This window comes from Lissotriton helveticus, chromosome 12 (assembly GCF_964261635.1).
Source record: "Lissotriton helveticus chromosome 12, aLisHel1.1, whole genome shotgun sequence".
Taxonomy (NCBI): Eukaryota; Metazoa; Chordata; class Amphibia; order Caudata; family Salamandridae; genus Lissotriton; species Lissotriton helveticus.
This window is the reverse complement of record NC_136073.1, coordinates 53,276,231-53,301,400: the sequence shown is the minus strand read 5'-3', so window position 1 is coordinate 53,301,400 and position 25,170 is coordinate 53,276,231. Positions and strand designations below refer to the sequence as shown.

The 25,170-nt window shown below is 43.3% G+C and overlaps 1 protein-coding gene across 1 annotated transcript in view; it reads right to left on the bottom strand.

Moving 5' to 3' along the window:
- The window catches only part of LOC144799599 (cellular tumor antigen p53-like), a 60,938-nt gene that overhangs the window by 20,921 nt on the left and 14,847 nt on the right, over positions 1-25,170 (bottom strand). The window contains 5 exon segments of the mRNA XM_078670996.1: positions 1,622-1,758; positions 1,868-1,977; positions 2,248-2,360; positions 2,522-2,708; positions 21,676-21,915. Coding sequence (XP_078527122.1) covers positions 1,622-1,758; positions 1,868-1,977; positions 2,248-2,360; positions 2,522-2,708; positions 21,676-21,915 — 787 coding nt within the window.

The following is a 25,170-nucleotide window of genomic DNA, read 5'->3' as shown; positions in this document are numbered from 1 at the left end:
ACTTATACCACATTCATCTGGCCAGAAAAGGAACTTGGGATGGACCATGGGTAAACTGAAACCAATGAGAACAAGCCTCTTCAGCGACAACCATGAAAGTGAGAAGAAAAGAGCGAAGAAAGACATACAGAAGAGAACAGAGGCAAAAGTAGCAAAACTTTGTCAATTCAACATGGTATACATCTGAGTAGCGTCACTCCTTAAGGAATATGTGTCACAGAGTGTCCAACACATGCCAAGAAAAACTAGACTGGCACATACAAAAAGAACATGTACCCAAAGTGAAAGAAAATACTTTACCCAGCCAGTGTTTATCCTGCTAATATGGTGCAGATCTCAATTTTCTGGCTCTACAAGGGGACAGTCCTGTCTTCGGGACTTCCCTACACCTAACCTGTATAAAAGGTATGGCTCCTGATGTTTTCCATTGAAAGTAGCTGCTGACTCAGGACAGGGACCCTCACGCTTGCTTCGTTCTTGCCTGGGACGTAACTCTTGCCAAGGTTAAACCATATTACGAATGAATGTGCACCTATGGAGTCAGGACTGTCAAGTAATGGAAGGACTGGTCATTCTACATATGCACATGGCGTTGGAGGAACACGTTGGAAAAACTGCACCTGCAGAAGCGGTTTGTGGAGGGGGCACTTCCTGTCCTGGCAAGATGGTGACTATGGTCAGGCTGCCATTCTGTAAAACCGATCAGAGAATTAACCATACCGTCAAGGAGGTTGAGGCCACAAAAAGGGAGGGGGGATCCAATATGGCTCCTTTATGACCTACCTCTTCTAGCAGGTCTTTCCTCCGGTTTGGTTCTTTCTATACTCCGGTCTCCATTGCTCGCTTTCCAGTGTGTCTCGATACTTCACTGCAGCCCTGGCTACTTCTGACTGGCTTGTTTGCGAGTTGCCAGCTACTAGATATCAGCAAGGTTAGGCCTGAAGGTGCTGATCCAACTTCACTAATCCGGTCTAGTGAAGCAAACAAGAAAAGACCGTAAAAGAGACTGGTCCTACGAAACAAATAAGCACCCAGAAGGTATTCTGTGCCTTTTTCCCTCTTGTGCTTTTGATTAAAAAAAATCCTCAAGGACTTTACCTGGAACCTGGCTTCTGGATGGGAGGGCGGGGGAGAGGGAGAGGTCATCTTCTCTGTGCTAGGGTATAAAGAATTGACATTCTGATCCCACAATCACCTCAAACTACTGAAAAGAGGAATACAAGCTGAGAGAGCAAAAGGGTGGAAGAGGTGAACTAGAGAAGGGAGCAATGGAAGTGAACAAATGGAGAAGGAAGCGAGAAAGAGGGGAAGGAAGAGGGATAGGAGTAAAGAGACAAATGGAGAGAGAAACAAGATGAAAGCAGGGGAGAAAGAGCAAGACAGAGGCCAAAAGAAGGGGTGAGAGTAGAGAAGCTGAGAGACTGATAGAAAGAAGGACTGAAAGAAAAACCAATAGATATGTTGACAGACCAAAACAATAAGAGCCAAGATAAAAGAAGGGCTACACTTTCCATGGAGAATCTGCTGTGCCGAAACAGGAAACCCCACAACCTTCACTTATCACTCAGTTTTTGCATGTCTACACGCATGCTTCTTTGAACCCCCAAAGCCCTTCACATACTGCGCTTGGTCCCAGTGGTGACTGCATTCTTCGATGGCTTCTTCTTATTGTGAAAGTTTTCCTCCTCAGTCTTGCGGTCTCGGCCAGGGCAAGCGCAGACCCGCACCTCGAAGCAGCATCGGCCCAACAGCTGACCACTGTGAAGAAAGAAGAGTGTGAACAGGAGCCTTACCCATGAAAGGTAAATACTAGACAGCACGCTCAAGTTAAAAATATACCTTATCTGCAACAACAAGGGACACTTACTCAATGGTCTCCAGTGTAATGATGGTCAGGATTGGTCGGCGGTTCATGCCCCCCATGCAAGAGCTATTGCACATATAATTGTACAGCACTGTGGTACAGTCGGACCCGACCTGGAGGTAAAAATAGTCACAAATCAACATATGTTGCACATCTTGCATGAAGCAGACTTCCATGGGCAGTTCAGAAAAACAGGTGCGGAAATGTGTACAAAAGTATCATCTTGCAGAACACGTGGCCATGAAATCCTGTGAAAAATCCCACACTTACAAAAAGCAAATTAGGGGAGCTATTCTAGAAACACCATACAATCAAGAAGGACCACAAACTGCAGAGTAAAATATTTCACCCCTGTAGCCGGTGCATTTGGAAAAACCACTTACCTGCGGAGTCTCGTATGGCACCCACACGCTGTGGCGATGGGTTGCCCCATCCACTTTATACTCTGCCTTGTAATTCCCTTCCACACGGATCAGGTGATTGGGGGGTGCATTACCTGGGGACACATGAGAAAGCTGCTCAGGGCATAGGACATGTCAAGTGGACCGGGTGGTGGATCCTGTTAGAAGGGCGCGCATCGGTGTACAGTAAAAGATCAAGTCAGGAAAGGATGTGTGTGGGAAGAGTATTACTGGCAGTCTACTTCGATCTACTTACCATCACTAGGATCTCCGCTTCGTTCATGGTGAGGGCAGCGTTTCACCACTTCGGCTATATGTTGGGACTTCTTGTAGACAGCAGTGGCCCGAACAATGGCGCCTGGGGGAGGAGGGGCACAGACTGTCATCTTAACTGGGCAAGTCTTGGCAAGCTGGCAGAAGAGTTTGTTCAAGTCTGGCGAGTACTAGAAGAGAAAGGGAGACATGGATTCCTTAATTAGCCAACACAAGAAATCTGGATTGTACTGCCAAAAATTCTACTTGTTCCAGGATGCTTACCAGCGGTTTGCTATTGATAATTGGTGCAAGTATAGGGCACACTTTCATTTGACACTGGAATCATATTCTGTTTTCCGGAGACGTCCAGTCAGTAACAAGATTTAGTCAGTTTGAACGAGAGAATATGGTTGGTGAAACCAGAAGACTGACCAACATTGCCTGGCAAATGACTGATATGTAGTTGACTGTAGCAATTGCCTTAACCAGTTAACTGTTTATTCAGCTGGTGTCGGTGCAGGTTCAGTATGTTGCTGCTTTGTTACATTGTACAGTTTGAAAGATAGCGGACTACAAAAGGCACATTACTTCTCAGAGGCACTCAACGCTTCTAGCTGGGTGGGATTACTGCTTGTAAAATCTGATTGATCGAGGACGACCAAAGAAGAAGTCCTACGGAGCAGTACATGGACCTTGCATGCTGGGCTCAAAGTTCCTCCCAAAGCGTCTCCTAGTGCATCAAACTCTTAATTTGATCTGCCCAAGTCTGTGCCCCCCCAACTATCAAGTGTCCCTCTCAAGCCCCAAGCCCTCTCCATGAGCACATTCCCCATGCCTCTTAAGCTGGCCATGTGAACCCTAAGCTACCGATCCTTTAATACAACTGGACATTGCACGGCGGCTCAAGAACGTTGGCTCCGCTCAGACAGAAACAGAAACCAACAGCCCAGTTCCATGGGGCATACCCATCCCACAGAATTTTTAAATGCATTAAACTCTAGCCACCATGGGGTAAAGGCTCAAATACCCACCCCTGCTCCAATGGAAGCTCATAGCAGAAGTGCTAAAAAACGACTGACCCGCCAGCAAGAGGGCATCCAAATACCCCAACCCTGCTCCTTCTGTGGAGGTAGACTTCCACTTATCCTCTCGGGGGGGGGGGGGGGCTTAAAGTCCTGCCAGATATCTTCCATGTGGGCTTACAGCACAGCCTCATTCTCACGGAAAAATTTCATCCCCCCCAACTTAACCTTAACCTTCACTAATAAATAAACATGCAGATCTTCTGCATTGCCTGCATACCTGATGTGGTTACTATGCACATTAATTTGTTACAGCAGGTCTTTAAACTGTAAGGCGTGCCCCTGAGAAGATGTGGCTAAAAAGAGTAAAATTTTTTAGTAAATATATAAATATATATTTAAGCTATTAAAAGAGCACACTAAATAAAATAAAAAATTAAACTCTATGCAAGTTAAACCTATCTGTGGGAAACGTACTGGTTTTACATTAAGAAACCTCCGTTTGCTATTACAAATCACTGAAGAGGTCTGTGTGTGACCACAGAGTCACAAAATTGATACATGGTTATAGTAGTTGGGAATTAAGGGCCAGATGTAGGAGCCCAAATACCGGTCGGTAACGGCCGAATTCGGCCGTTACTGACCGGTATTTGGGTTTTCAGATGTAGGGGCATATATTTTACAGAATCGGCAGATTTACCGAATCGGTAAATTTACCGATTCTGTAAAATACCGAATCGGTATGTTTACCGATTCGGTATATCCAAATGTAGGTGGCACTCCTGAGAGTGCCACAGGCCTTACAGATTCGGTATTTTACCACCCAATCCAATTGGGTGGTAAAATACCGAATCCAGGTGTGCATGCACATGTGTGCATGCACACCTATGCCATGTGACAGACAGACATGCCCTTAGGGCATGTCCGTGTGCCACATGGCACACATGCCTGTATTTGGGGTGCTAGACGGTGTCAAAGTGACACCCCCTGCACCCTTGCAGGAATCGGTATTTACCGATTCGGTAATTACCGAATCGGTATTTCCCATTGATTCCTATGGGCATCACAGCCCATAAGAATCAATAGGAAATACCGAATCGGTAAATACCGAATATTAACGAATCGGTATTTCTAATTTTGAAAATACCTACATCTCACACCTTCATGTTTACCGATTCGGTAAAATTCGGTATTTATGAATCGGTAAATACGAATTACCTACATCTGGCCCATAGACTTATATAGTTTATTTATTTATTTAAAGAGTTTTATATAGCGCTGGCTAGACCCATAGGTATCAGAGCGCTTTACATAAGGTCAGAAAAGTTACAACAATAATAACAATTACACGTTACATCAAATATATGAGACACATTAACGGGAGATAAGGAGATACCAGTAGAGAGGGATTGGGGAGTGGGGGAGTGATAAGGGAGAGGACGAGGGGGAAGACTGAATAAGAGACAGAGGTAAAGTCAGCCCAAAGACCGAATGGGTAGGTGACGGCCAGGGAGGTAGTCCAAGGCCAGTCTCCCGTATAGCTCTCAAGGAAGCTCCAACGGGTATTGGTCAGACAGGTGGATAGAAAGGAGACAAGGCAAAAGCAGAGCGGCAGAAATACGATGAGGGGGAGGGTGGGCGAGACAGGGAGAAGGAGAGAAACTCTGCCTAAGGTCTGGCTGGGCAGGTGATGGTCAGGGGGTGAACCAAGTCCGATCTCCTCATTAGCTGAACAGAGCAGCTCCACTGGGCGTCGGACATAATGCTCGGACTCCGCTGTCAGGAAAGAGGTCATGTGTACTCCGGGATTGTCAGAGTAGTGCCGGGGTGAGGATGAGGGGGGCGGAACCCTGGTCTGAAAGAATTCTAGAAGTCCTCTTGAGGTCAGGCACAGTACTGAAAGGGTTGAGTAACTAAAAGTTCAGCAAGGGGGAAGAAGTCACCATTGTCGGCCATGTTGGGGTCAGGCATCCTGGGACCCTTTTATACCGAGACTGCACAGAGTACGACAGAGCTTTGTAGGGAGGGAAGGGTCAGACTCCCATTACTTCTTAAAAGGAATCTTACACTTGAGTGTGTATATATATATATATATATATATATATATATATATATATGAAAGCTCCGAGTTACCCACAGGTTAAGGATGCACTCATCCAGCAGCCCTTGCTTCACACGAGTTCGCTCATCTGAGGGCGGTTAAATAGTGGGAGTGTCAAAGCGTCTAACTCAAGTCGAGTGTAGGCTCAGAAACGCGTCAGGCTTTTAATCGAGACATGAGAAGCTGCAGACTGGGGTGTGGAGATGTCTTTACCCGTTTGAAGCAAGGGCTGCTGGATGAGTGCATCCTTAACCTGTGGGTAACTCGGAGTGTTATATATATATATATATATATATATATATATATATATATATAGCGATGTCCAAGCCTGTGGTAAAAAGCACTGTGCATTTGTAAATTATATATTTTAGTATTAAGTAATCAGACTATACCTAGAAGCATTTTTATATGTGTACATTAGTAGTACACACTCCAGAACTCAACTGATCACACCCTTATATTACCTCTCAGGAAGAATAAATCCTTGTCATGGTGGAGCTCCAAGTGACTCCAGCAGTTAAAGCAAATACTAGCTGGCACACAGCCTTTAGGTTTGCTACTTAACCAGCTGCACAGGGCTGAGAGGAAGGAAGGGCAAACTAAACCCAGGATCACAGGAATTATGTGGCACTGGAGGACCAACTCCTGTGGCATGGTTGACTAAATTGAGGGAAGAAAAGTCAAATTATGTGGCATAACGCGGTACATTTTGAGATGGTATTACATCATTATTTTGGCATTTTTACATTTGGTAACACTGCCTGGCCATAGGTTTCACCTCATTAATACAGGTTTGACACTAATATAGCAAGAGGCAACAGAAAGGAGACCAGACACCCTTTGCAAAGGGCCTTTTACTGTGCATCAACATATGTCGCTGCGTTTTGATAACTTTTGAAAAGTTGGAGCTAGAAACGATTTTCTGGGTGAAAATATGGAGACTGTACAGCAAATGATTAATTTGGACGGCAAATATAGCAAATGCATACTTGTGAAAAAAACGATGGGGTAGTGAAAACGCATAATTTCAGTGGCCCGGACTGAAGCTCAATAGTGACTGTTTTGCGATCTTGCCTTGCAGGAGGAATAAGTTCACACTTGCGGTGCCATGTTGCATTGGAATACTGACCCACGCAGAGGAAAACTGAAGCAGATGGAGAGATCCAAGTTGGGACGAACGAGTCAGTAGCGAGGGGGAAAATGCATGATGGCAGCCCATGTCTTTAACAAGGGGCAGAAGAAAGAGCCCACCTTGCAAGGTAGTAGTTATTAGTGAAGCAGGTGCAGCAGCACTGGGGTCCAGGTGTTTGAGGAACCCACTGGATCACAATTATTGCTGCCGTTCTCCCAAAAATAAAGTAGTATGGGGGTTAATTTTCCTTGGCCGCTTAAGATCTGAAAGCACCTTTGCTGCAAAATGGTGGGTGCACATTGGGGCTCATTTTGATTCTACAAAGGAGGAGATGCAACTAGAGCGGCCAACCAGTTTCAAGTCCTGGTGTCAGCTCAGCATTCTGCGATTCTAGGCAAATCAATTATTCTCCCCATGCCTAGAAAATGGAATGTGGCCTAGTGTAATGTAACTGGTATTTGTGTAAACGTTTCCAGTGCCCTTGGGCCGAGTCCGGCTGCATACACCCCCCTCCACCCCCCAAAAAAAACAGTCAGCCTGTTTCAAGATTGGAGTGATGGCCAGGCATGGTGGGGAAGGGGTGAAAGATGCATGGTAAACAGACAGCCACTTAGAGCCACAGCTATCATTAGTGCAGTAGGTTCAGTTGCATTTGGCCCAGGAGTGCTAGGGGCTCAACTCCCAAATTACGGGTAGCACAATTTTTGGTTAAATATCTGTGTTGGTTTGCCGAATTTTGCCCTTTTTCCAAGTCTCACATTTAATGTGCATTATGAGCTGCAGACAAAACTTTCCATGAGTTGATCTTATAAGCTCCACGTCAGTGCTCAGCCCTACCTCTCCTGCTACTCCACTTCTTGCCATAATGTTTGGATGGAGGGGGGGTCTAAATTCTAAACATTTTGCTTTGGGGGCTCAGACCAACAAAGTTTGAAGACCTCCGCTTGATAGGTAGATCCGAGTACCTGGTGATGCCTCCTAGCAGGAAAGTCAGGCTTTAAAAAAAGAGAAGGATGTTTGCGGCGAGGTCTTGTATCGGCAGAGGTTACCATACCTCGCGTCTATGCATGCAATCCTGGCAGGAGCAGAGGTGGAAGATGATCAGCAATCCAACAACTCTCCAGTCGGCCCTGATCTGCCCGGTTCAGGAGGACAACTGCAATATTGTGCCAATTCTTAGATCCCAGGGTGCCACCGGTCATCGTGCGACACCTGCTAGAGCAGGGGTCTTCCACCTTTTCTATGGTAAGAGCTACTCATGTTTAATAAGAATCTTACAGAGCTTCTAATATTATTAGCGTTGAATAGACAGCATTACATTAGAGGCCACCGTGTTTATGCAAGACTCTGCTTATGGTGATTTCCGCAGTGCATCAGGCAGAGTTGCCAGTAGTAATGCAGGAAAGCTTTTATCAACTCCGAATGCAAATATAATTTGGAAATTCAATGAAATTCAATATTTTTCTCCAAACTTCATCTTATGAGCTCGGAATGCACACCTTTTCATCTTGGCAACGCACTTCTCAATTATGGAATACATATACATGTTAATTCATGCAAGCAATCACCTCTAATTTTGCAGGCTGGGCTGCACATAAAGAGCAACTTACAAGTAGCTGGGGAGCTAACGAAGCTCACGAATTCAACATTGGGAGATGCCTGTCGTAGAATATTTATCTGCCTACAGCTTCATGCAACAGACTTTGTTCTCGCCATGCCACCACAGGGTACAAGAAGAAGAGTATGGCATCATTTGTTAAGCACACACCATATCAATTTTATTTGTTGGTCACAGAAAATTGTACTTACATCTAACTCCGTTACAGTGCACGAGGCAAACACTAAAATAAAAAAGGCAAACACTAAAATAAAAAGACAAACACTAAAATATTAAAATAACTGCAGAGAGCATTACAAAACGTATAATAACTGCAATTCCAAATCATAATGAAAGGAATGGCAACTCACTAAAACAGATTGTAAAGCGTGAATCACAACTGAGAATTAGAATTAAGAGCAGATTCTGTGTAGAGCGCACAAAGCGATATACAAGTAAGTGAAATAGAACGTCTCAGAAGCACCATATAGTGAAATGTCCCCTAAAGATGTGCAAGTTGGGGACTTGCTGGATATTATCAGATACATAATGTAAAAATTTTAGGAAACGGAATAAGAATGGCCGTCACTACAGCAAACAACCAGATGAGATCCAAGGATGCTTGCAATACGCCTGCCAGCAGCATTCAAACTTGTTTATGCCTTTTAATTCGAGATTCTGGCAGTGCGGAAGGAAGGAAGACCTTGATTTAGGCAAGAACTTGGTTTTCAATAGGAGGGGGGGAGCTGGAGGTAGGTCCATGGGGCTCCCCATCCAGATTGAGGGGCAGTTAAGGAAGGAATCTGGGATCCACTCACTGGTCTTCTGCTATGAAGTGGGCTAAAGAATCACGAAGCGCGCTTGATCTAGATGCAACACCTCTATCCAAGCAATGCAGGACGCGCTGCGTCGTTTCAGCCTACATCCCCCGACTTGGATACCACATCCTCAAGAGATTCAATGCAGCACATCATTTTGACACTTGACTGGAATTAAGATTGAAATGAAGAAAAAAAGTCTATACTGGTGTATAACTGATTAGGTTCAATCCTAAAAATGTAAAATAGCTCAATTTATTTATTTATATTTATTTATTCAAAGTTTTATATATCGCGAACAAGATCTTGACAGATATCAGAGCGCTTCACAGAGTGGGCAACAGGAGGGTGAGTCCACATTTCACATTTGTAAAGCGCACAATCACCCGTTAGGGTCTCTAGGCGCTGGGGGGCCGTCGGGAAGATTAAGCGAGCTATTGCCCAGAGTCACATGGTGCTGGGCTAATCTGCCGCCGGAGCCGGGGATCGAACCGTGATCCCCAGATTCCAGCGTCAGTCGCCCTGGCCGCAGCGCCACACCTCTTCCACTCGCCCTGGCCGCAGCGCCACACCTCTTCCAGTGAGTCGACATAATAATTGGGTACAGTATAGTAAACGGTAGCATAATAGGATAACAGTCATGTGCTAATAAGATACAGGTAAACACACAGATAGACAGTAAAATAAGGCGGTGCAGAGTCTTTGATCTAACTACAATAGAGATCATGATTATAACAGAGAACACTCAAATAGACAATAATATAAGACGGTGCTGAGTCTGAGCTAGCTACAATACAGATCAAGAGATAACAATAAACATTCAAATAGACATTAAAATAAGGCGGTGCAGAGACTCTGATCCAGCTACCATAGTGATCAATAGATACCAGTAACCACTCAAAATAGACAATACTATAGGACGGTGCAGAGTCTTTGATCCAACAGCAAACGAGGTCAGGAGGTCATGAATAAAAAGTTATTGGACCATTAAGTATCCAACGTTACCAAATCGGTGCAAAGTCTCTGAGCAGCAACAGTAAGGATCAGGTGAACTTGGCCATAAGGATGGCTTTCACTTCTTTCTTGAAGAGTGCAGTGGAGGAGATAATCCTCGTTTCAGGAGGGAGTGCATTCCAGATCCTGGGTGCCATTCCTGAGAAGGAGCGTTTGTAAGTTTTTTCCTTACGGAATCTGCGAGGTTTCAGGAGCAGACTTTTTGTACTTCTATTGGATCTCGAGCCTCCTGATATAGTCAACTTTTGAGTGAGGTAGTTGGGAGCCTTGTGGTGTATGGCTGAGTGTGTCATAACAGCAATTTTCAGTTGTATTCTGGCTTCGAAGGGAAGCCATTTCAGGGATTTCAAGTAGAGGGTTATATGAGAGTGTTTCCTTGAGCCCGAAATGAGTCTCGCGGCAGCATTTAAGGAGGCTCTTAGGGGTGCTGTTGTTGCTTGAGGGAGACCACTGAGGGCCACAATTCCACAGTCTATGCGGGGGATGACTAGGGCTTGTACAGTAGTTAGGAAATCTTTGGCTAGGAGGAAGGGTTTGAGTTTCCTCAGAGTGTTGATTTGGAAGTTAGCTCCTTTCGTTGCTTTGCAAATGTGCTGTTGCATATTGAGATTTGCGTCAAGTGTGATACCTAAGGATTTCGCAGAGTCCACGATGGTGGGTCGGACATAGAGTGCTGTTAGGTGATTGAGCCATATTTGGGTGGAGGTAATTTTCGCAGGGGGTGATATCAGGAGGAACTCAGTTTTCAACGCATTTAGTTTGAGGTGATTGTCGGCCAACCAAGATTGGGTGTTCCTAAGTGTGCAGTTCAGACGTTTGATATCTTCCGGGGATTGTACCTTTAGGTAAAGTTGAGTGTCATCGGCATACATATGGAAGAATACATTGGATGCTTGGAGCAATGAAGCGAGTGGTTCCATGATGAGGTTGAACAGCGTGGGTGAGAGGGAAGATCCTTGTGGGACGCCTAAATCTACTGGCACTGGAGAGGACAGCACGTTGTTGATCTTGAACTTCTGGGATCGGTTGTGTAGGAAGGAAGTGAACCATTTGAGCACAGTCCCGGATAAGCCCATTCTGGTATTTAGGAGCTCCAATAGGTTCTCATGTTTGACCGTGTCAAATGCTGAGGAGAGGTCCAGGAGGATGAGGAGGCAGGAGTCGTTGCGATCAAGGATTTGGAGGGCGTCAATTATGTGTGTCATGGCCGTTTCTGTGCTGTGTTTCGCTCGGAAGCCTGATTGATGAGGATTGAGGAGGTCGAACTGGTCGATGTGTTTTGTTAGTTGGAGTTGCACACATTTTTCCAACAGCTTGGCCAGAGTGGGGATATTGGTGATAGGGCGGTAGTTGTTTAAGTCAGCCGGGTCAGCTGTAGGTTTCTTGAGTATGGGCGTGACTTGCCCCACTTTGAGGGAGTCTGGGATGAGACCTTGCTGAAGGGAGCTATTATTGATTTTAGTCCAGAGTGGGAGAAGAACGGGGATGAAGTCTCTAACAGCATTGGCAGGTAGTGGGTCTGTGAGGTGATTAGAAGGCTTCAAGGTGCCGAGCAGTTTGTGTATTGCTTCTTCAGGGTAGGTGTCGAAAGACGACCACGAAGCGTTATTTTTAGGTTGGGTGTCGGGCCTTTTGATGATGCTCGGGTATCGACTTACATCATTAAGGAGGTCACTCCTTATGTTGTCGGTCTTTAGCTTAAAGAAAGCAGAAAAGTCTTCACAGTGTGGGATATCGCTTGTTGTGCTGTTAGATTGTAAGGGTTGCGTCTTGGTTTGAGTTTTGACTAGTTTGAACAGCTTTCTTGGTCTGTTTTTTGCTTGGTCCAGCTGAAGTCTGAAGAAATCAGATTTTGCGCGCTTTATTTTCCTAAAGTAGGCATTTCTCTTGCTCTTAAGTATTTTGCGATGCCGTGATGAGGTGACAGATCTCCATGTGCGTTCTGCCATTCGCATAGCACGCCTCTCTTCATTGAGTCTGCCATCATACCAAGGGTTTGAGATCTTGGTGGAGACTCTCTTTAGTTGCAGTGGGGCGGCTTCATTGATTATTGAATTCATAGAGTCGAGGTAGTGGTCAGTCAGTGATTGAACATCAGAGGTGCCAGGAGGGGGAAGGAGGCTATTGGTGAGGTGGGGAGGCAGGGAGTTGGGGTTAAGGTTCTTCATGTCCCTTTTCCAGAGCTTAGATTTGGTGGGTTGAGCCGTGATAGGTTTAACCTTTTCATTGATGAAGAAGGTGATAATGTGGTGGTCTGACCAATCACAAGGTTGGATTGCCCCTAATTGGGTGGAGTCTTCGTTGGCGATGATGAGATCAAGTATGGAGCCTTTGTCGTGTGTTGGGCTGTTGCATATTTGGGTGAGGTTAAACGCGTCAAGGAAAGTTTTGTGACTATTCACCACTGCATCTTTCTGATCGTTCCAGTGGAGATTGAAGTCACCCAGGTAGATTTGCGGGATCTGCCGACCAGCGTTGGATGAGATCGTGTCCATGAGTTGTTGGGTGAAGGTGAGGTTGTCCCCAGGCGGGTGATAGATGAGATGTAGAGCACATACTGGTTTGCCCTCGCTGGAGATATCAAGACCGATGAGTTCGCAAGACGCGAGGGAGGGGGAAGTGATTTTAGCAACGGAGAGGTTGCTCCTGAAAATGCATGCGATTCCCCCGCCCGTCTTGTCGGTCCTGTCGAGTCTAATGATGTGGTAATTGGGGGGGGGGGGGGACTAATATGTCCATGATAGGTGTAGAGGCTTCAGTTAACCACGTTTCAGTCAAAATGGCTAGGTCAAGATCCATTGATGTGACGAGATCTGCAATGTTGGAGGAGTGCCTCTGGGCCGATCTGCAGTTGAGCAGGATGCATTTGAGTCTGGGGGTGAGAGGGGTGGTCGAGTGTTCTAGCGCGAGGGGTATTTTTCTGAGATTGTTGGGGATGGAGCATCTGCTGCTTAGAGTTGGGTGCCTAATGGGATTTGTGAGAATTGTGGGAATGGGGAGTTGTGAGGGCGATGTGTGTTTTACTGGGCCAGGGTCAAATGAGCGGAGGAGGGTGTCTAAGTCATGAACCGACAGAGTTATGAGCGCGACGGGGGCGGTGTATGTTGTTGCGGTCGGGGATAGTGGGCCAACGCGGAGAGTGAGAGCCCACCCATCTCACCCCTGGAGCGTGATGAATGCGAGGGTATGTGCGGAGGGTGTGGCCTTTGTTAGATACGGAGGTGTTGGTTGTAGGTCGGTGTTGTCTGGGGTGTGTGTGGAGAAGTTCTTTGATGGTGTGGAGCTCGTCTTTGACTTTTAGGAGCGTTGTTAAAATCAGGTCGAGCTGTGAGTTGGGGCTAGCGTTGGAGATGAGGGCCGTGGGCGGGTTGTTGAATAGGGAGCTGGAATGCGAGCTGGGGACAGGGGGGAGGTGTGTGCAAGTGTCAGTGGAGTGTTCTGCGGTAATAGGGAGTGGGGTGGTATTCGATGGATGAGAGAGAATGTGGGTGAGGGGTGTGGGTGAGGAAGGGGTAGGCTGGGACGTAAGGGCGGTGATGTCGTTGGGAGGCGACGCCGGTGAATTGTGGGATGAGTGAAGACTGAAGACAATAGGGGTGGCAGGAAGGTAGTGGGGGCTGAGTATGGGAGGGTAGATAGGGGGGGATGTTGAGGAGCGAGGGGTGGTGAGCTCTGTGTGTCTGGTTGGGGGGGGTGGGGAAGTGAGGAGTGAGAATGGGGGGGGGGGGGGGGAGATAGGGTGGGAGAGACAACTGCCATGTAGGAGGGGAGATATGCTCCGGGTCGTTGTGGGTACAGCGAGAATCGTAGGAGGTGTGGAGTGGGTGGGAGGGTGGGGGTATGTGTGATGTGGGAATCAATGATTAATTATGATGCAAGTTTATGGAAAGACAGTAAAAAAATGAACATCAAGCTCATAGCAACGCTGGGTGCTCAAGCAGACTTCTACAACGTTTGAAAAATCTTTAAAAGCACAGCAAAACACCATTCCAAAGCCAGACAGTCTTTCGGCCTCTCTGTTGAGAGGTCAAAAAAGGTGATGGCAAGATTTTTCTTGTTTTAAACATTGGGCACTTCCGCGCATGTCACAACAAAAGATCACGAGGGAAAAATAAACCAAAAAGATCACCCTCTTTAGCAAAACACATCAAATAGATCTCTGCATTAGATTCAGCACAATCCGCCACAAATTATTATATTTTAGGAACATTTTACAACGGGTCCTTTAGCTTCTACAATATTTACCAACATTCTCTAGAACCAAAAAGCAACTTGAAGGGCATTTGTGCCAAACATGAAAAAATAATTTATAATATAAAATAACCATACCAAGTTTGGAGGCAAGGGAGAAACAAAATGTACTTTACTTCACTATCGTCCCCCAAAAACGCACGCAGGGAGACCAGTTTTTTAAAATGCAACAAGCTAGCAATTAGCAGGAAAGAACACAGATGGGAGTTTATACTGCCGAGGAGCAGCAATTGTTTAAAAAAAAAAAAAAAAAAAAAAAACTCACTCACCCGGCTATACCAAACGCTGTTGGTAAACGGACATACAATTTACTAATAATTAGCCCCACATCATCCTGCCACAAAAATATGTTTTATATCTACAGAAGGAGTCTTATTGTGTCGTCTGCAAACTGTTAGGTGGCTTCAGCGAGGGGTATTGTAAAAAGACAACAAACGATACAAATGAAAAATAAAGAACCTTCAATTCTTGCTAAGGGGAAAAAGGTTTAACCAAACGTTAAGAAAACAAAGAGAAGATGATAGCAGAATTGCCTATTTGGAGAAAGGAGGATAGTCTGAGTGACTAAACATACAAGCAGGGCTCTCGGTTTCATGATATTATATTTTTTGCCATTTCCATCTGGAATTACCGATATTAAATGTTTGATAATTGTATCTGTTTATCCATATTTACTTGGAGTTTTGTGAACAAATGAAACTCCACCTACTACAGTTAAGCATGTTTTGTTTTTTTAAACCAAAAAAAGGTATGAATTCATGATTGAATGTTGTTTAGGTGTGAATGCTAAAAGTGCCCTTTCTTGGTGTGTGTGGGGCCATGCATTGTTTTCCAGAACGCTTTTCTGAGCGGTGTGTGCAACTGAGACATAAGTCAGTATGCGAGCAAGCGGTTTCCCTACAGGATTGTGCGGAAACATTTATATTGCACTTACTAAACAAACGGGATTAAATGTAAATTCTGGAATTTCATTTTTCCACCTATGCGATATGAATTATTACAACCAGTAACTAGAGGGTATCGAATGCCCAAAACCACCCAGTTCACCTGAATGTCTTACATGTTGAGAAGAAACTGGGATATCTGTGTAGAACCATGACGAAGGTGGCTGCACCTCGATCATTTGAGAAACACTGGAGCAATTTATCTTGAAATAGGAATTGTGAGAGTTGCCAACGCCCCGTGGATCACACTGCATCCAATGCGCGCACACACAATATATAATCCTAATTTGTGCCACACGTGTTTTGTACTAGGCACACAATTGTTATACTGACATATATAATTTTTATAAGTCTGTGCTGAACATGCACGGTGTTGTCCTATTTTTCCCAAAACAAGAGAGTTTCCCAAGGACCAGAAAGGACTGGGTCAATAGATAAAAACAAAGAAAAATTCCTTTCTGGGTAATTATTTCACCAGGTGACCATGAGGCCTATCCGTAGCATTTAGCTATATTTAACATTTGAAATTGACAAATTTAAAAAGTCAAGATTTAAGTCTCCACACTAGGTTATTTATACTTTTTTCTCAAAGTTTATTTTATAGAAATTCATATTAAGGCATACGTTTTAAATACACATTATAATTTAGCACTGTGGTGGTACTCTGGTACAAATATATGTCTAATGACTAACAGTTCCGTGTTACGGTTATCTAACACAGAGTCACCACTGTTATAGTATACATTCGATGTTTAAAATACAATGATACAATGAATCAAATAAAAAACATTTTTCCACAATTTAAAATGGTCCAAAAAGTCGACGCGTTTCGGTGCGTATGTTATACTTGGTGCACCTTCATCAGGACAAAATAACTTAAAAACAGGATTAACATCTTCTTTTTTCAAATTAAGAAAATGGTGTCCTTCTAGTGGTTTTCTCGGACGTGTTGTTCTTTAGTTTATCTGGTAGCACGTGTTTATCAATTCACGGCCGTCAGTGATTTGTATAGTTTATTAAAAACATATAATCAATAATGATGTCATCTCCAAGTGCCGAACTTTTCACAAGGTCTGTGCTCCTCTATGTAGTCACATGACAATACTCAATCTTGTAAATCGTGTCAGTTTTCAAGGCTTTTTGCTCATTTAGTTGGTAGTCCTGACGTTTCTAGAGTATTTTCACTGTGCTTGTTTGCCTGAAAACAGCCTCGCTCCTTATTTTTGATTGTTGAGACCTCTATTCCGGCTCGTAGTCCCTTCGTGTGGTTGGCGTCCGCTTTACTGGAAAATCAGGCAAACAAGCACAGTGAAAATACTCTAGAAACGTCAGGACTACCAACTAAATGAGCAAAAAGCCTTGAAAACTGACACGATTTACAAGATTGAGTATTGTCATGTGACTACATAGAGGAGCACAGACCTTGTGAAAAGTTCGGCACTTGGAGATGACATCATTATTGATTATATGTTTTTAATAAACTATACAAATCACTGACGGCCGTGAATTGATAAACACGTGCTACCAGATAAACTAAAGAACAACACGTCCGAGAAAACCACTAGAAGGACACCATTTTCTTAATTTGAAAAAAGAAGACGTTAATCCTGTTTTTAAGTTATTTTGTCCTGATGAAGGTGCACCAAGTATAACATACGCACCGAAACGCGTCGACTTTTTGGACCATTTTAAATTGTGAAAAAATGTTTTTTATTTGATTCATTGTATCATTGTATTTTAAACATCGAATGTATACTATAACAGTGGTGACTGTGTTAGATAACCGTAACACGGAACTGTTAGTCATTAGACATATATTTGTACCAGAGTACCACCACAGTGCTAAATTATAATGTGTATTTAAAACGTATGCCTTAATATGAATTTCTATAAAATAAACTTTGAGAAAAAAGTATAAATAACCTAGTGTGGAGACTTAAATCTTGACTTTTTAAATTTGTCAATTTCAAATGTTAAATATAGCTAAATGCTACGGATAGGCCTCATGGTCACCTGGTGAAATAATTACCCAGAAAGGAATTTTTCTTTGTTTTTGTCCTATTTTTCCCTACACTTCCTGGGAAGAGACCCTTTTATCCCCTTTAATGACCTTGAGTTTGAGAATGTCAGGCTTGCTCACTGTGTTAAGCTGTTGCATTTTGTTTTGAGTTCCCTGCCCATCTCCGAGTACATTAGATCATAGGGAGGTACTAAATTACATTTAATAAAGAGAATAGTTTTTAAACCTGAAACATTCAGAAAGCCCATCACGCCTTCCTGATGGCACCATTAGTTTAACAAAGAGACATGTCAATTTGGAATGCCCACATACGACTAAATAATTAGAATAATTTTATTATATGGCAGTAATATTATGGTCTAGTAAATCTTTTTAGCGCTCGCCCTCAGCTGAATGACTTCAACTGCTCTCAATTGCGATGGTACTGAAAATTGCACCCTGGTAAAGCGATTTGCCCAAAATCACACAATCTGATCAAACCATAAAGCTGGGATTTTGACCTCCACTTCTCGAATCAAACATTGCATTGTGTGGATGTCCACTTCTCTAATATTTCACACCAAAGACAAAGCTCTGGGCTTTTATATTCCTGCGAGTAACTTTGCACAGAGTTTTCAGTAAATTCCAAGTTGCATCAATCTCACGAAATAAAAATTATCTTAGGAAAAGGACAAAGTTAAGGGTAATAGCAATCAAACAGAACTTTTTGGGAACTGTCAACACATTAGTGGAAGCAACTATAAACATTAGCATAACAAGGAGGTATAAAAGATCCCACAGAGCTCTGACGAGCATTCACGGGGACAGGCAAAGCACCGCCTGGCTGTACAAAAACGACCTCTGCTGCAGACAAACACGAAGGCACACTTTCTGCATTTAAACTCCCAGAGCAAGTACAAGCAGTAAAGTGTACGTGGGGGCAGAGAGGAGTGTGGCCCTGCACAGGAACAGACTGCAGGCGGCCAGCACTGCCTGGCACTGGTTTCAAGAGCTGCTTTCCATGTGTCTGCTGCCTCGAAGTCTGCTGATTTCCACCTGCCAAGCAGCAGGAAGGGGGGACTGAGCCCACGGTCCTGGATTTGGGGCCTCGGTTTCACCTACACTAACTTCCCTCACCTGACCCCTGTATTAATGCAGAAAGGAAGACACCTCCTGCATGTGGTGGGGCGCACTACCGAGCATGAAAATAACCGCACTTCATAAAGAAAACAACCTGTTGTAGGCCGACACGAAACTGGAAAAGCGCGGCCCTGAGCACTCCCTGCAGGTCTGTGTGCAATCTATAAATCTCCAGCATTACCTCGTTCCTAATTTAATGCAATGTCCCTTTTGGGTTACGGAAATGTTATTTAGGTACAAGATGACTATTCATTCGGCTGTCACTTTTTGCAATAGATGGCTGAACACGTGGAGGGGCCTCTACGCCACCCCCATGGACACCAACACAACCTACAACAATGACAAACATTCTACCGCAAAAATAAAAACGTGTTTTTGGTGCGATGGTCAAAAATATCAAACTCGCAAACGTTTGTGGTCGGTCATTCCTCAAAATAAACCTCTCTCAACTACCAATACGCAAAAAATTAAAAAGCAGCTTAATTGAAAGTGCAGACAACACAAATATACACAGCACTGAATACACTGGGTGCATCACGGAACACGGCCGCAGCAGCCTTGAGGCACTTGACTTTTTATTTTCAGCAAAATCCTTCTGTCATGCTTTCCCAAAATTTAACAGAAGCGCAAGCCAAAGCATAACTCAACTGCCACATTTTCTTAATTAACTAAATATAAAAATCGCACCCCTTATATATTTGCTAAGCAGGAGTGAAATAAAAAGAACTTCCTTTGCCCATCCATCTCACCGAAAAATATATAACGCGAAAATGTTAATGTAATTATGAATATTGTTAAAACTACCACTGCTCAAGCAAGCTAAAAAGCACACAAATAGATCCAGGTGAGAAAAAAATATAAAAAAACGGCAGTTACAATTTTCTCCCGTTTAGCTAAAAAAAAAAATAACGAAATAAATTCAATGGAGCAAAATCCACAACTCTGCCTGTGCTTTATAAATAATAATTTACAGAGATGCAACTTAAAAGCAAATACTCATCCCCCCATTCTACTTTTTTTTCGTTTTTCATCCTGCCTGTACCGGGGTTCTCCTTTTGTCATACACACAACAGACCTTAAATACATCACATATTCAACGCCTGGGGAGGCAGACTCAACAAAGGAAGCCGGTGAAAATGGCGGGACTCTTTTTGATACACATACACTAAAAAAAAAACACATTACTGGTGTGCACTTATGAATTCGCCGACCCCGAGTAATTAACAAAAACTGAAGATTATAAAAAGATACGCTGATATAAGAAGGGGAGGGTTAAAGGCTATGTAGAGGGAAGTCTTTTACTTATCTTTCTATTGTGTTTTACCATTATATTCTGCAGTTTTCATAACTATTGCACTGAAGCAGAACAGTGTGTGTATACACACACATATATATATATATATATATATATATATATATATATATATATATATATATATATATGTATTCCCAATAGAATGTTGCGATTTCCCTATGGAAAACAATCCTAACTATAACTACCTACTGGCGACCGGCAGTAGGTAATACATATATATATATATATGTATGTATACACACACACACACACACACACAAACTCTCTCCTCTCAAACTATCAAAGCACCCCTTTAAATAGTTCCCCAACACACTACACTTCCACTACTTCTCCATTCCTTGATGGGACAGACTGCACCAGCCATGCACCCCTCACCAACTTTACGCCTCCAGTCCTACGACTGCTGTTCCACACACGGACCACCGCCTCCACTGAGTCTTTGGGACCCCAGAAAGAGCAGACAGCAGCAACTTTACACAAATCAAACACAATCCTTGTTTTGGGCCCGAAAAGTGGCACATCACTGATAACATCCCATATGGACTGGTAAGATTTGGTTAGGCATAAATAAACGACAAAAGTAAGTTCTCCACTAAAAAATATTATAAGTACTTTGTAAAATTCTGGAAACATACGCACCTCTCTCACCCACCCCATATCCTCGTTGCATTCAGGCACAAACCTGTGCAGCCCTCACGAGCTACCCCAAAGCAGGGCTGATCCACTTCTGACAGCATAGGGAGGCAGTAACGACCACCCCAAAAATAAATGACAATTTAAAGTACAAAAAGCATTCACCTCTGGCTGGATTCAAGTTCAGTGATGCGATGAGCCCAGACAGAAGAGGTAGAAGGAAGGCGGGAAAGAGGGAAACCACCACCCCCTCTCTAAGGACATGCCCAGGCCTGCCCCAGAGGTGCAGATGCCTAGCAATGGAGGGGGCGAGAGGCAGAAATAGGATACTGGGCATGTCCCAGCATGTCCTAAGCCCATGTGCACTCAAATCGGAAAACAATAGAGAAAGGGGAAACATCTCAGTGGGTTGAGGCGAATGCAACAGAGATTTGCCAAAACTGCAAGACCCAGGCTCAAAAGTTAGTAAAATAGCTCAGTCAACGAGCACCAGCTGCATAAGTGTAATCTACTGACTGCTTGTTCTAATCTCAGCAAAACTGACTCCATGTTGGTTTCTTACTGTGTAAACCGAATAAAGTTTATTGATTTGACTCCATGTTGATCTTCCAGAATTTTATGCAACATGTACTTTTTATAACACACAATCATACACCAAAATGTCTCGAGTGAGGTGATCTGGTTTATAAAGTATTTATTTTGCGAAAATTGTCTGGGAAGACTTTGGGGTTCCCCATTATGCTAAACCACCTCACAATCACCAACACAAACTGAAATAATCACCAAATTCACTGCAAGAAAAATCTAAACCCTACTCCAAAGATGTGTGTGTGGATGGGAGAGTATGAAACAGGCCAAAAGTTACACTATCCTAGCCATTTTTTACATGTCCTGAAAACGAGCTTCACTTCGCCGCTCGGCCTTCTCAGCGATCACTCGCTAGCACCCCTGGAACTCCCAAACAAACTTCAGAACCCAAAAAGCGAAGCAATCAGCAATGTAGATACATGTTATTCACCAGCGACTTTTGCCACAGGCACCCACCAGCAAAGTAAACCCAAAAGCATGCACAACTGCTTACAGAGCTATATGGCCAGAGTAACTACGCTATATAAAATTTATATAATTTCTGGCAGCGTACAAGCCAACAAGTTACTAGACAGCCCCCGCTTTAGCTGTGCGCACTCACCGTGCAAGTGACTGACTTAGCAGTGCCAGACTGCTGGAAGGCTAGTCTGAAGTTGTAGGCGCCGGGGTAGTCTTCAGTCGAGGGGACGGCAGAGGTGGCGGCTGGGCATTCATGTGGTAGGGCTTCAGGCAGTGCGACCTCATAGGCTCTAAGGACATCGTTGTTGAGAGTGCTACTGACGTCCTCCTGCTGCAACTGGTTGTGCGGGTCCATGCCAAGAGTGTAGTTAAAATCTTGATGCTGCAAGAGACGGTGAACAAAGAATGGGTGCGGGCTCGCGAGGCGCAAATTCCAAACTGTAACTTCATAACTGCAGCCAATCAGAGCACACAGCGCCGCATTCGGTGACCAATCAGACAGCCGCGGAAAGCATAGTCTCAAATGGATTCCATTACACAGGAACTACAGGTAGTGGTCGCATTAGATGGCTTAAGGATGCTATCTGGTTGACAGGAAAATGCAAAGACAGCCAGACCGACAGGAAGAGAACAAAGGAAAGGAGGTAGTGAAGGAAAGGAGGGCGGGAACCGAGGGAGGTAACCAAGTAAAGGAGGGAGGTATTCAAGAAAAGAGGAGGGGCATCCACTTAAGAACAAAAACAAAGCCCTCTCTTATCAGGAAGGACTCTTAAGAAAGTAAACTAGGTCGCAGAACTCACACGAGGGCAGCATACTGCGGTGAAGCAGCACACGTCTCATGTTACTGACAGGGTGACTTTAATCGTAGTATTCAATCCACAGGCCACATGGACCGCCCCTGTTCTTCCTCTCAAATGGGTTAAATGAACAAGCACAAAAGAAAGCCTTTAAGGGGAAAAGTCCCATCAGTGCCACAGGGGTTTACTAGAGGAAACCTAAGAGTTACAATAAATGGTCTTCTCTTAGGGGGATACATTCGCTAGGGCGCTCCTTGTCTCAGGGGTAACATTTGTAAATCCCTGGCGCTAAGGACTTAGTCAATGGCCCAACCAGAATTAAAATTAAAAATCAAGTTGGACTGCAATCCATAAACAACCCACAGAGCAACACCGCTTAGGAGGTGTTTCCTGGTAATAATCACATAAAAAGAGTTCAGGGAAACAAGCAGTGGAAATCCAAACCCTCTGTCGTTAACGAACAACACACTCCTATAGAACTACGAATCTGGATGTATATTTTAAAATGTTTAATCTAAAATCTCTAATCCCCAATACTGGGGATTTTATAAAATATAGTTGGAGGTCTTTTTGAAAAGCCTTTAATACAATGAAAACACTAGGAGGGAATAGTTATGTTGCTTTCCATAACAAAAAACATTGAAGTCGTAGACATGTTTGAAAAGAACAAGATATTAAAATCAATTTGGCGCATAGGATAACTAACATGGATGTGAATGTGTCAACGTGATTATCGTTTTGATCAGATACTTTTATCATATTAAACAATCCTGAAAAACAGATGCACTTTACTCTTTTCATAGAGGACTTAGAAACACCTGAAAGGAAAACGCAGTGTTTATGCAAGGCAATGGGTTACCCAGAACTTTGAGGGCAATGTCACCCACAATTTTTTTATCAATATTATCAAGGGCATTACATTAAAATATATTTATCTTGCATTCAGCTCGCTGGGAGTTAAACTGCTGTGCATGCAATCAGACACAAATATAAAATTAAATCATGCATCCCTGATAAAACTGAAAAAGTAATAATAATCCAGTTATCTTATTCTGCTTGAATAAACACTTGGCAGTAATTTTTAAGCCTGGTGGGTATTTTTTTTTTTTTAAATGGCCACTATATAGATAATTCTTGCTTACGGAACCCAGCAGCTCCGTTATCAAAAGGATATATTGCGCAGCGCCTGCTAACAAACTGAAAAGGGCAGCGGAGTAAGAAGAACTTCTCTCAGCGATGCCCTGAACCCACAGTACTTGTTGGACAATGATGGAAGCTTTGGACAAGAGGTGCAGAGAATGACCTTTGTGTATCTCGTAACTAGATTAACTAGGGGTGCTGCGTCTCAGTATTGAGACACTTCTGCAGAGCGGAAGCTCAACCCCGTAATGGATAAGAAGGTGCTGCACGGTTGGATGGAGGGGCAGAGCAGCGCAGATGTCCCGGGTATGAAATTGCAGGGTGCTCTGTAGAACAAGATCAAGACCCACAAGCAGACGACATGTACCCCGCTTACACTTCACCCGTTAACCTTTCTCCTGGAGTGAAAAAAATGATTGAAATCTCTGGTACCACACGTGGTCACCAGGAGTGAAATTTAAAGATCCACCCCTTACAATAAAACATTGCAAAATGCTTACTTCAAAGCAGGGACAAAGTAGCACTCTGTAAAAATAAGTAAAGCAAATTAAATGCAGTAAGTACTTCTATAGTCCCCGGGTATAGAGATCATAAATAAAAAAAAGTTTCAAATGAATTTGTGTTGAGTGCTGTAGAATAAATCCAGTTTGGCTCATGTATCGTCTATTGCTACCTATAAACAAGAAACGTTACAATATCCTAAGTTAAAATATGTACACAAGGCTGAACGTGAATACTCCACTAGTGGCTCATTTTATAGAACAGGGACATAAGGAAACTGACTTTGAATGGTACATTTTAGAAAAAGTAACCATGAACAGAAGAGGAGACAACATGGAGACCAAAAGGAAAGCGAGAGAACAATGGTACATTTCTATCCTTAATACCATCATACAGGGACTTAACTCACGAGAGGAATGGGAGAAATTATTAAAATAATATTCGGACAAAAGAATTTCTGTGAACTAAGATACAAAAGGGCATACATGTCACTAGTCACCTTTAAACTTATAACATGGAAGATGCTTAATAAAGACATGGCACTCAAAAAAACGTCATTTGGTTGCCATCATTATTTGAAGTAAAACTGTATGAAAGAACATACATTTCTGATTCTTTTTCAACCTAGGAATAGCAACCTGGGATTAAAATTAGAGTGCTAAGGCATTTATTTGTTTGTCAAATTAGTTTGATAATAATTAGCAAACTTACCAGTTGACAATCATGAGATGGATATTCTAATTGAAAAGTAAGGGAATAAAATGATGATACGATTTAAAACGGCCACTGACTCTTAAGTCCTTTCGTGCAGCTATGCATTCTCCCTCAATGAGAGGAAGACTATACATTTGGATTTAGTAACTGATTAAAACAAAGTTTTTTTTAAATAGATATGAATAGTGGAGAGATCTCCATTTAGGACAGGATGAGAACATTTTTTCATTTAGGGATGAATACAAATAAGTATTGACAAAGAAATAGTGGAGGGATTTCTAAATCCCATTTGATATAGTACCCCAATCATATGAACAAATATTTTCAATATCAACACTAAGAAGGCAGTTGTTTTCCATCTCTGCAGTCCGTTTTCTATATTTGGCATTTAGAATTACGGATCGACGACCGTAACAAAGGCATTTTGCATACAAAAATGTCTCGGAGACTTTAAAATCCCACATAAAAAGTATTAACCACAAATG